This window comes from Pipra filicauda, unplaced genomic scaffold, assembly GCF_003945595.2.
Source record: "Pipra filicauda isolate LSUMZ 115617 unplaced genomic scaffold, ASM394559v2 scaffold211_size2331000_pilon, whole genome shotgun sequence".
Classification (NCBI taxonomy): Eukaryota; Metazoa; Chordata; class Aves; order Passeriformes; family Pipridae; genus Pipra; species Pipra filicauda.
The window spans coordinates 1,047,518-1,060,517 of record NW_024104323.1 but is presented as its reverse complement, the minus strand read 5'-3'; the positions used below and the strand labels follow the sequence as shown (position 1 = coordinate 1,060,517).

The 13,000-nt window shown below is 51.1% G+C and overlaps 1 protein-coding gene across 1 annotated transcript in view; it reads right to left on the bottom strand.

The window, feature by feature from the left end:
• The window catches only part of NXN (nucleoredoxin), a 49,061-nt gene that overhangs the window by 5,201 nt on the left and 30,860 nt on the right, over window positions 1–13,000 (bottom strand). The window contains exons 2-6 of the mRNA XM_027745033.2: window positions 8,432–8,549; window positions 6,918–7,051; window positions 6,466–6,566; window positions 5,904–6,010; window positions 858–1,037 (exon numbers count right to left, since the gene is read on the bottom strand). Coding sequence (XP_027600834.1) covers window positions 858–1,037; window positions 5,904–6,010; window positions 6,466–6,566; window positions 6,918–7,051; window positions 8,432–8,549 — 640 coding nt within the window. The remainder of the gene's footprint in view (window positions 1–857; window positions 1,038–5,903; window positions 6,011–6,465; window positions 6,567–6,917; window positions 7,052–8,431; window positions 8,550–13,000) is intronic.

The window sequence follows — 13,000 nt, the reverse complement described above, 5'->3', positions numbered from 1 at the left end:
GGCATGCTGTGTGCACCTCTCTGCTGCCCACCTGGGGCTCAGCCTGCAGCACAGCTCATCCCAGCCACGCCCTTGCCCGATTTACCTGTCCATTGCTAGCAGGGAAGCGATGAGGAAACAGCCATCTGTGCTTCAGATGAGCTCTAGGCCAGTTTCTAACTTCACGTGTGGGTTAGCACTGGAAGAAGGACGGGGACTTTGGGGAAAAGCCTGCCCTGTCCTGCAGTCATTGCCCTACAGGGGAAATCAAGGACCAGAGAACATGAAAGAGGCTCCTCTGTCACAGCCCTGTTCAGCACAGGGACTCAAGCCCTGAGATGTGGTTTCCAGCAGAGCTATAATCCCTCCTAGAGACACTTCCTCTGCCTCCTCTGGAATGTCACGTGTGCCTGAAGTCCCTGCTCTAGAAAGGCTTTTCCCATCACCACCACCACCAGCTGTGACAGTGTATTTCTCATACTCCCCAACACCTCATCAGCATTCCTGTCCACAGCCACCACTGCACCTTTGACATGGCAGCTCCTCTGCACTGCCAATCGCTGCTTCATCACATCCTTCGGGTCGGTGCATGGGAGCTGTGGGAGATCCACGGGCACAGCAGGCTCTGGGAAAGCCCTGCGAGCTGCAGCAGCCCATGGCTGTGTCTGTCCTGAGGGTCTTCCACAGGGAGCTCTCTCCCTTGTGGCCTCTGCAGACACGTCAGCGCTGCTCTTGAAGATGGAAATGGGCTGATGTCCCTTCCCACGGACACTGTCACCACCAGAGGCAGGTTCTCAGCCCCATGGCCAGCTCCAGCCGAGCTGGCAGGTAGCCCAGCCCCTTTCCCGAGCACAGGCTCTGCTGTCACAGCTCCATACCTACAAAGAGAACGAGGCAGGGGCCCTCATTCAGCTGCACAGCGTTGGAGTCCGTCAGCTCCAGCACGGGCTTGGGGTGCCAGGGGAACTCGCGGCACTCGATGTCGTTCAGCACCTCCACCCGCCCCTGCCGCGTGATCACGTCTCCCTTGGAGTCCAGGACGATGAGGGTTGGGATGCCTGAGATGGAAAAAAACAGGGGGGATCAGCCACAGCATGAACTGGCCAGCGACAGGGTGTGGGGAGAAAGGCCTTTTCCTATCGCCTCCAGCTCTGGCAGGAGCCCAGCGAGCTGCTGCCTCTCCACAGCTCACGGTGTGGGGATCAGGCTCCCTGGATCCTGTTTCCGTCCTAGCAGAGCACTGCAATTCAGGAGCAACAGCAGGAAGCAGAGAGATAGGCTCTGGCATTGCCTGTCTCTCCCTGCCCAAGTGCAGGCAGGGGTCACTGCTGTCTGGTGCTCCTGGATGCAAACCCCACCCTACCACACAGGGACCCTCCTCCCAGGCTCCCTCCTGCACAGTGCCAGGCAGAAGTGCCACTTGTGCTCTCCCATCCTAGCAGCTGCTGCTGGACGAGCCTGGTCCCGGTTCACAGGAACACTCATGGATCACAGACAGCAGCGGCCAGGAAGCAGGGTGTGTCCCTTCCCAGAAGGAACACCATGCATTTTAGCAGCCACAGACTCCTCCATGAACCCCCACAACCCTCCAGCACTCAGCACTGACGGCCCAGCCATTTCCACAGCAGCAATGCCCAGGGTCTACAGGATTGTGGCACTGGGGAGGATGGGGCTCGGAGGATATCCAATTATGTTCTAGCCCTTGGGAAAAAGCAGCATTTTGCCCTGAGCTATGGGGCTGGAAAGCCCTGTCATAAAGGAGGAGCTTTTACACAGGAGCTGGCAGTGGGGCAGGGTGGACACCAGCTGGTGACCATCCCATCTGATAAGGCACCAGCTTTCCGGCCACAAAACAGTCACAGAGTGGCTCATATTGGTGACTTCATCTGGAAAGCACACCATTCCTCTGGCATCAGGCAGACAAAGAAACATCCCACAAGGAAGGAAGAAGGGAGAGCTTGGGATCAGGCCCCAAGGGACACGTGAAATGACCACAGTCAGTGTCAGGTGCTGCCGTTTGCTGCTCATCACCCGGGCTTCGACGTGCTCCCTATCCAGCATATCCTTCACCAGCAACTTCCCCCAAACCACAACCAGCAAACTGAGACAACTCAAATCCTCCTGCCCTCACCCAAAGGTTCATTTTAAAGCTCATTCCTCAGGAATACCCTGCAGAGCCATTCTCTGGGCACTAAGCATCCTTGCCCCTGCCAGGCTTCTGTGCTCCCATGTTTGTACAACAGTGGGTTACTCACAAGCCCTCTGAATTTTAGGCATTTCTCTAGGAAATACACGGCCATCTGTCTGTCCCAGCCTGCCTGCAGGTCCGGGCCAGCGGCCGCATTCCCGTCATTCCAGCCCGGCATTCCTGCTGCTGTGCTGGGGCTGTGAGCACAGCACTGGGCTGGTGCTAAGCAGCAGTGCAGGAACCCACCCAATGGCTGGGCTTGCAGATCCTAAGGGTATGCCAAGAAAACCATTTTGTATCACAAAAAGGCTTATTCATTACCTGCTGGTATTCAACGTAGCTCCAGGGCAGGGATGGGTTAAACAGACGGGATGGAATTGGGAAATCTCACTCTGGCACTGCCCTTACAGGCACAAAGTACTCCTGATGCCAGAAGCACACAGTACTCAGCATCCCACATGGTTTGGATCTCTATCCATTTATGATTCCCAACCCAAACGCCTGCTTTTCCATCCATTAAACATGAGGGACATTCTAGAGACTCCGGTTCAGGTCATCAGTCAGCCTGAATGACACAGCACAACCAGGCAGAGATGTCAAATGAGCTTTGCTGATCTGGGAAAATTAAGGGCCCAATTTAGACACAGATTGTTGTGATTCTGCAGCTATCAAGGATTTCATGCACTATTCAAAACATTCCTTTAGATTTTACCTGATTTGCATATGCAGACACCCCCCCTCCCCAAATACCCAGCCACTAAACCTCCAACTGCAAATACAAAACTGAATCAGAAAACAGAGTCATTTTTAAGGTAATTCACATCCCTGTCCAAGTCCCTGGGGTCAGGACACAGCCTTACCAGGCGTGTGGTGGCATCCCATAGGATCAGCCTTCAGGTGACCTTTGTTACTACTTCCCTAACAAATACATCCTCTTTTCAGGGGATACAGACCTGCAGGACCAGGGAAACTGCCTTTAACCTCATTCATACCTGCTAACCCAAATACTTCCCCCCCTCCCCAGCCCTCTCTCTGCTCATCCCAGCCACTATTTGTTATTTTAGTGCCTTTTGGGGGTTTTGGTAATTGCCTTAAGTCATAACACCAGAATTTACTTATCAAGAAGAATCAGCGATCAGACACTGCAATGAATATTGTATAAGCCTGGATGGGAATTAGCATAGACGGGCTGGGTTGGATTTTACGCATTAGAAAATGGATTTGGCTCCCACGGGGCCAGCATTTTATGAAAACACAGGGGCCAAATGGTTTGTTACCGAACCTGGCAAGACATTTACATATTTATATGTTAAACCCCATATCCGACACGGAAATCTCATCTGCATGAACTCTGCTGGGTGCATAAATCACAATCTACGTTGAACCAACCACACCAAACACAGGATGGGTGGTGAGTTTTATTGCTCTTTTTTCATCTTTTCGGAAGAAAGCTCCAGGAATCTCCCGTAACAGCGACTTCCAGGCTGCTCCCACCACCCGGGCTGTGAGAGTGACCTGTGGGTGTCTGGGCTAAAGCGTGGGGCAGAGGAGAAACAATGGTTTTTGGAAGGGATTGCAAATCCCAAAGAGGCACCATGGAGTCCAGAGGGAATATTCAGGAACTCAAAAAGAATCTCATAAGATACAGAACAAGGGGCAATTCCTAACTAAGTGTAAAATTTATCACTGCTTCTCATCCCATCGGAAGGAGAGCTGAGGCCAGGGGATTTCACCGAAGGCAGGACTGCACAGACCAGGAGCTGCCCACACAACAGGGAGTTATTTCTAAGCAGCCATGACACAAGACATGACTCTTTCTCAGGACAGTCCTGAGAACTGCACCCAGAAGCAATTTACTAGAGGTGGTGCAGTACAGCCTCACATACAGACTGCATGTGAGTTATGAATAGAGGCATTCAAGTAAACCCAAATAAAGGCCAATAACTCAACTTACATTTCATACATTTATACAGCATTTTCAAATGCTGTAGGAGCCAACACAGGACTAAAACAACACGAGATTTTACTCTCTTGCTGCTTTCCACCACTCAGGAACTTAAAGCAGACAGGGAAGACAAGCTCTTCTGTTGTTTCAGTACCCAGCCTTCAAAAAACAGCAGAAAACCTTGCCACGTGCATGCTGTGCTCACAGCCCAACCACCAGGATGGTAACCTGGACACTGAACAGGCTACAAGCTCCCACTGGTGCAAGGGAGCAGCTCCAAAGGGAACTTTGAAGATGTGTGGCAGCATCAGAGTCGTCTGGGGAAAGGAAGATGAGATTACACGGGTCTGATTTTCCATTTTGGTGGAATAACCACCCATGGTGATGAGCGGAGCCCACGACATCCAGCTCTGTTTGCAGGAAGCTTTTGTTACAGCTGGTGTGAAGAGCCTGACTGCAAACAGACAGTCAACCCCAAAGTTTGCACAGAGCTGGGATTCAGAGGTGACACGGGAGCTCCCTGGGCAGGGGAAGGGGTTGGGGTGCAGGGGAACAGCCAATATTTACATCTTCAGGTCAGCACACAGCAAAGAGAGATACCTTTAAGAAGCCAGCGGCTGGAGTTAGAGGGAAAGCTGTTGTCACTGTTTCCCAGGATACAGCATGCCTGGTGCTCAAGTATCCATGTCTGGACACCTTATTTACAGAAAGTCCCAGTGAAACTGGCAGCAGTCCTGCGGCTCTCAGCCGAAACCAGCACTGCAGAGGCTTGTGCGCGGGCCGGGGAGAAGACGGATGAATTTGGAAAGCTCCTGCCTCATGGGAAGGCAATTAAGCAGCAAAATGATGGCTATTTAAAGCAGGCAAATGGTTATTCTTGGTTTAAGGTCAGGGAACAGAGCTGAGCAGCAGCACCTGAGCTCACGCCAGAAGGGGTGCTCGGAGAGGACCCCAAGGAGGGATTATTTCTCCTGTTACTCTTCCCAAGCCCTTGGCCACCTTTGGCTACACTCCCCCTTCCCTGCAGACCATATTACCACTGCCAGCCTGCACCCACCTGACCGATGTTGCACAGAAATGGATGAGAAAGAGCCACATTGCAGCAAGACACTTTAACCACAGGGACAAACTGTATGTCCATACATGAGACTGTGAGAGCCAGTCACCTTACACAGCTCTGTGCCACAGCTTGTCCCCTGCAGGAACAAGGTGCCAGTCCCCAGGAGGGCTGCTGTGAGATTTTATCATCTCTGTGACTCTTTGAAGCCACCCAGACAGACAGAGTCTCTCCCTGCCCCTACGAGCAGCTGGGGCTGCTGGAATTCTGGCACTGGCACGTACAGTAAAAGCAAAGCCATGGTTTACATCAAACACTCTCTCTTCTGTAATTCATGTCACTAACATAAACCAGATGCCATCTTCCTCAGCCCCTGCACAGAACGACGGCCTGCCTTTGCATTACATAAAACAGCAAGAAAACGAAATTTGAACCTTCAAGAAAAAGCAAAAATAAATAAATCGGTAATTAGACAAAAAACATCCAAGCCAAAAACAGCTTCCAAGTTTCCAGGAAGAATTAGGCTGTTTATGGAAGTCCTGTTTCAACTAACAGCCTGCCTGGCAGGTGGTAGGAATGTGAGTTTGTGGAGAGCAGAAACATGAAGCGGCTCTGCCTGGGGCACTGTGCTTTGCTTTGCTGCTTTCTTGGTTTAGTTAAAGAAGGGGAGACATTACAAATATTCAACAAAAGGAGCAGAGAGGAGACCTGTGCATCAGTGCAGCCTTTCCTACCTTGGATGCCATAGAGCCGGTTCAGGCGCGACCGCCTGGCCTCGTCGGCGTAGGGCACAGCCACCCAGGGCATCTCACTGAAGTACTGGTTGAAGGATTCCTCTGACCTGTGCAAGAGGAACAGGGCATGGGATGCAGAGCAGAGCCTCTCCACTTGCCAGGCTCTTTTCTCATTAAAAATCTGGCCTGCAAAGCCCTTCATCCCTTCCACCAAAGCCCACCGGTATGTTCTGCTGGCAGACACAACCTGGGGAGGGCCAGAGGAAATTCAAAACCCCCAGTCCCTCAAGAAGAGGTCCACGGTGCATTTTTTTCCCAATAAAATATTTCAAACTCTCTGGAGCATCTGAATGCCAACCCACGGTGGCAGCAGCAGCACTGCTGCCCTTGCTGAGCCCCCTCTGCACTTCACCACTGGGCAGAGGGAAAGGACTCAGCCTTTCTGACATCAGAGCCAACCTGCTCTGCCCCAGATCAAATTTCCACCACAGATCAAGCCAACAATGCTCACAGCTTGGGGGCAAGCCAGCTGTGCCTGCACAGGGTGTTAGTGCTGCCTCACCTGTCTGCACTGACGAAGAGGATCTCAAACTTCTGGCCTGCCTCCTTGATTTTACGGTAGGACTCAACCAGGACCCTTGTGAGGCTCCGGCACGGCGGGCACTGCAAAACACAGCACGTGGATAAGGACATTGTCTCCTCCTCAGGGCCAAACCCACATGCAGCAGGCCCAGGTGACACAGTGACCATGAACAGGTGTGACCTCATCTTTGCTGGAGTGCCAGGCAGCAGCTCTGAACGTGGCTGGGGCTTACAGTCTTTAAGGTACCAACAAAACCCCTCCTGATTTTCAAATCTGATCACTTCCCCTTCTGAAGGGCCAGCTGAAGGTGGCAGGCCACTGCAATGCTGAATGACCAGAGCATCTCAAACCCTTTAACACCAACCAGCCTGGGGTCTGACCAACCCTCCCTGAGCCCACTCCAAGTGCTCTGCACAGCACCCACTACTCACCCAGTGCGCAGAGAAATAGACCCCAACGTGAGAGCCCTCCAGGGCACTGCTGTCCAGTGTCTGCCCGTTGTTCCTTAGCAGAGGCCCAGCAACAACTTCACTGAAGGGTTTTGGCCCCCAAGGGAACTCCAGACCTGTGGAAGGGTCAGGGTAGGGGTGGAAAGAAGACACGAGACAGTAACATGCACGTGCAGCTTTTGCAGGCTCAGAAAGTTCCACTAGACAAACCATCCCTCCTTCTGCAATGATGCAGGGGATCCTATCTAAGGAATCCCACTAGGGTTTATTCCCATCCATGGGGGATGCAGAGCAACTCACCACGTCATCCCTGCCCCAGGGTGAGGGAGCCAAGCTCTGCACTGCAGCCAGGGTCACCTCCCTCTCTCAGGTAGGCTGCACCCTGAGCCTGAGTCACAGCACCTTTGGCTTGACAAAGCCTGCTCTGGTTTAGAGCCTGATGAGGCATTTTTTCCTTATCAACAGCATTTATTTTACCAACAGAGGGCAAGGTGGTACGTGCTCAGGAATGCAGTCAGACTATGTCCCTTATACTGACATTAACCATGTATTTTTACGTATATACATGTATTTTTGTTATTTATAAAACCTTCGCTATATACATGTACGAGATGGGGTGTTTATATATATATATATATATATATATATATATATATATATATATATATATATAAAATCTTACACTAACCCTTTGTACCCCAAAGCAAGCTGTGTGTGTACACACAAACACACGCTCTGAATCATCTGCTGCCAGCTCCCAGAGCAATCAATCCATGTGTTCAGCCAGAGAGGAGGAAACATCACAGATGGCTCAGGCCACAACATGTTCTTACTGTACAGCTCCTGCCACTCAGTTAAAGACTCAGTCACCACGCTCAGTATTTGCTGCATGAAGAAACAATGAGCCAGTAAGATGTGTGGATGGACAACTACAGCGGTTGACTGATGGATCTCTGCAGGCTCTGTGAGTTAGGGCACACATTTTGCTCATTTTGGTTTTTCCAAATTGGAAGAAGATGGATTTAATATCAACTCCCAGCACAGTAAACCTCAGCATGGGAGAACGGTGGCATTTCTCTGTTTAATTTGTAAGTAATGGGAAATTCACTCTAACAGAGTGTGATGTCAGTGATGAAGTCCTACTCAGTATTCTGGAAGGATTTTGCTCCCAAGGTATGGAAAGTCTGGGCCCTCACTCTGTCCACGTGCCTCCATCAGGGAAAAATCCAAACTGAACGCTTCAGTTAGCCTAACTTTTTCCTCATTAGCACTCCAGACAAAAATCCTGGAGGGAAATTCTTTGTTCTTTTCAAGAAGCAAAACCAAAACACAAGATCTGGCAGGAATGGTGCAGAAAATTTATCGCCGAAAATAGCACAGTGCTTTGAATAGTTAATGACAGTAGTTCTTTGTTCCCTCCCCCCCAGGCAATTCAGAATGAACTGAAATGAAAAGGCAGCAGTGTGTCCATGTTTCCAAGAGATTCCAAGTCTTACCTTCCGGGTCATCTCGGATGACCAGGAGGCCATTCCTGCAAACCACCTTCCCGGTGGAGGCATCGATAAATATTAGGGAAGGAATGTTGGAGACTCTGTACTTGTTCCACAGCTTCAGCTGTAAAAGAGATTGGGAGGGGAGATAAGAAAGGTAAACTTGGCAGCCTGAAGAGGAAGATTTTGGAGCATTCGCATCTTTTAGAACAGAGGTCAAAGCTGAGCAAAGAAACAGAACTGGTGCTTCAGGAATGAGTGTCAAGGAATGTGAGGAAGAGCTGCCGGGCCAGCCTGGACCTCCAGCGCCCACAGAGACCCTCACCATGACCACTATCCTCTTGGTAGCTCAAGTGAGACCACCATGTGTCTCACACCTACCTGGGAGCACAGGTAAAGCTTCCCCTCCTCTTTGCAAGTAAAATGGGGTTAATATTTGCCATGCTTTGAGGTCTTTGTTTAGAAGACATGCTAAGCACAAATACTTTTAATGCCACTGCTCTGAAGCAATTTGTAATGCTTCCCTGGCTGTTTCCTCCCCTCCCATTTCAGTGTTGATTAAACAAACCAGTAACCCCTGCCAAGACACAGCCAGGCTGGATGCAAGGTCAACACACAAAAAAATTATTCTTCTGCAACTGGGGCTTCCCAGGTCTGTTCCCAGGAGCTGATTAATGGGTTTGACACCAGCCTGGGGGCCACATACCTCATCTATCCTGCACTGCCAGCTTCACAATGGTCCCCAAGGGCTATGAGCAGAAGCCACGCAGCCTGATGGCCACATTTTGGGCATCCTGGTCTGGATGGTCCTGTCTGCTGGTCATTACGTTCTGCAGCGAGCTCAGCTCTGCACAAGGTCGGTGACTGAGTGCTCTGGGTATCACACAGTCCTGAGTTGACATTTCTCAGTGTGTGCTTCTGGCACGGGGTAATTTGAGGCTTAACTCACGCACAGAAGCTCATTGGGATGAGCAGGAACAAGATGATGACGGCTGCTGGCACAGCCCAGCCTGCAGGTGTGGGCTGGCCGTGCCACAGGAGCCGGTGTCCCCACCACGCATGGAGGAGCTGCTGCCATCACCACATTTCCTTACACTTCTCCAAGCATTCCCAACCTCAACAGCCCAGTGGTGAGTTATCAAACGCTCAAACAAAAAAGCCAAACCATAGCCAAGAGCCAGAGGGGAAGGAAATTAATCACCATCCTCCCCTAACATCAAGCTCTGTTCTGCAAAGCCCCTCGGGCTCCGTGTGTTTACAACTTGCTCTGGTTTGGAAAATAAAACCCAGCCACAGGAGAAGCACAGAAAGGGACCACCAGTGCCAGCCAGCAGGAGAGCCAGAGAAACCATCACACAACATCCTGCTGCTTCCATCAGTATCTCACACAGAAACCACACCCAGGTGTTTTTCCAGAGGAAGAGGCCACAACTCTGCAACTGATTTGTCCTGTCCCTGATTTGCAAAGACATGCAATTCCATTTCCCGAGCTGGGAATGATCTGGGGACCAGGCCACGAGGGCAGGAATGGGATGCAAGGTGCAGACCTCACCAGAGATCCAGCTGAGGGAGAAAGTCACATCCACATTCAGGTTTTAGTGTCACTGTATTAAATATTTCTTCCAACACCTTTCTATAGAAGCTGTATCTGGATAAGTGACAGTGTCAGCCTGCTTTCAAGTGGTGTTAGCATAACGCTCTTGAGTCTGAGAGAAAGTGTTACCACTGATCTAGGAAGACTCTATCAACCTCTATCCACTAGAACCTAGAGAGAGGTGAGGTTTTGTGTCCTACCCACCAGCCTTCCATTTCCAATAGACATATTTCTTGGGACAAGCCAACTCATACACAATAGATTCCCAAACCAAACGGCCTTGGGCATGAAAAGAAAAAAGAAATTGTACTCAGTGCAAACCAGCCCCCTCACAATGAGGGTTTTCAAACCACAGAAGGTAAAACCCACTTCTGTGAAGTTTAAAGGGTGGGGAAAAAACCCTTTATAAGGATCACAGGCATTTAACAGGGTGCTGCAAACAATAAGGAAATTACAACTAGCAATCAGATCGTTCTCTTTAAATAGTTGCTTACATTACACTTCATTTTGCCAAGTCCTTTGTATACAGAAGCAGCTCCCCTGGGGCACCACGGCGGGTCCTGGCAGTTTTGTTTGGCTGGGGAAGCAGCAGGGTCTGCACTTCGGAGCCAAGAGGCTACATCCACTCACTGTGCTCAGCGGGATGGGGCTGGAACACCCCAGATAAGGGGATAACACCAAACCAAGCCTGCTCAAAGCACCAGAGCAAGTGGGGCACAGCTGGCTCCAGTCAGTCTACGGGGTCCGGCACACATGGCAACTCTTGCCAACAATTGGTCCTGGGTCTTCTCAGGATGTGTAAGCCACCAGGCCCCACTGGACCCAAACTGCAGGCACTGGTCTTGGCTTCCCAGACATCCATGGCACAGGTAATCTGCAATCCAGACACTCTGACCCCACAAAATGGGGGCTGCCACTTCTAACTCATCAGTGAGGGTCCACAGAAGAAACACCCTCAAGCAAGCACAGAGCTAGGTGTGTGTCAGAAGGGTCAAAAAGCATCAGAAGAGGTCAATGTGACAACTGCTGCTCCTGGGAGAGCACGTCCATCACCGGGCTCCGAGGCTCGAACCCAAGGAGCATCATGTCACACTCGATCACACCTTGGACGAGCAAGAAAAAGCAATCCAAACTGAAAGGTTTTACCTTGCAACTGTGCAACAGCCACTGCTCCCAGACACAACCCACCAGCACAGGTAACACCAAAAGAAGTTTCATGCTGAGCTGCACTTCCTATTTGCAACAAATTTGCCACCTGGGTTATCACTGAAATCCATCACACAGCACCAACAAACACGACAATTGCACGTAAGAGGACTGGAACTGGGTTGCCATTTTAAGCCTAGTTATGAAAGCCTGGAATTGGAAATTAGTGGTCTCCATGCACCAGCCATATTAATTCTGTACAGGAATGTGCTGTTTAAAGTGGGAGCAGTTTGGTTTGATGATTCTCCTGTGCACTAGAAAAGCTGACGGGGAATGAGAAACGCACGCGCTGCAGGACCAGCGCCAGGATCCACCACCATTCCCACTGCCCCGGCTCTCGTCAGCCAGACTCAGCTTTCCAGAGCCTGTCCGACGCTTCTGAAGGAAGCCTGATGGCTCCTTTTACTGCAGGTCTGACCTGAAAGAGCAGAACCTTGATAGGAAAGGGGCTGGTTCATTTTAGCTGGGCTTTTTGAATAAGGCAGCTCACTGTGGGATTCCCACGCTACACCACTGTTTTGCACCTGAACTGATGCTTCCAGCAAGGACATCTGATCTCCACTTAAAGCCTCTGAACCCAGGGATGACCGAACCCGTCTTGTGGCAAACTGGTTAGTTTGTCTCAGGGTAAAATGTGAGGGGTTTGCACATATGCAGGTTCTAGAAAACGGACGAGCTCCTCCTTGGTCCCGTCAGCTTACGCCCACTGGTTGTAGCCCATGCAGGAAGGGGTATCCAGGAGAAAAAAGGCATCCCTGGTACAGGTACCTGCACAACCACACACCTCACAAAGGCTCCTGTGTCAGGCTGGGCGTGGGATGCAGAAAGCAAATTACAACTTGCTCTGAGACCGCAGGCTGACGGGATGATGGCTCAGGCAGCAGGGCAGAGTGCTGCCTCAGCAACTCTGAAAAGCTGTTTTTCCTGCCGTGAAGAGGATGACATAGAAATAACATACTCCACACTCTAAGGATTTGATCATCCATTTAAAGAGGGGATCTCTGCTCTGCTTCCCAACAGCTGTTGCAAATCTGTGGGATCAAGCCAAAGCTAACACAGATGTGGAAATAATCTACGGACTATTCAGCCTGAAAGGAGCTGATCCTCTCGGAGCGCCCTTCGCTCCTGGTTCAGGCTGCACGCCTGCTACACTCCATGCTCACCCCAGGACACCCGCTGGAGAAGCAGCAAGGAAATGCAGCCCCTTGCAAGACACCAAACAGGCTGACCAGCTTTACAGAAACTTCCCTGGCTCCCGTGCAGGTGGTTTAAGTGCAGCCATCCAGCGGAAAAACCAGAGTCACCGGATTCCTCCGGTAACTTTATCCCTACACAAAAGCATCACCACACTGTCCTGGAAACCACTGCCCTGGGCTCCCCTCCACGACTCCATCCACGACCAGCTGTGAGAGGCTTTAAAAGATCACTCATGGTTGAGGTCTGAGGCGATCCTCAGACGTTGGGCCGCACAGCAGCACTCGGTGTTGGCCGCAAGGCTGCTCTCTACACCGGCCCTGGTTGGGTTATTCCCCCTACCATGGTGACTGGGAAATGCCTGGCTGAGACACCCATTGGAGAGGAGTTTGCAGACAGCCGCAGTAATTTTTCCAGATAAAGGTGTCAGACGAGAGGTCTCCCCAGCAGCCCACGGCTCTCTCTGCGCAGGGCTGGCACTCGGCCGAGGTGGATGAAATCCCCTCCTGCTCTGCACATACTGGTGGGGAAGGGATCCCCCACTTCCAACAGCTGCCAGGCGCTATTTTTGGTTGTGCTGA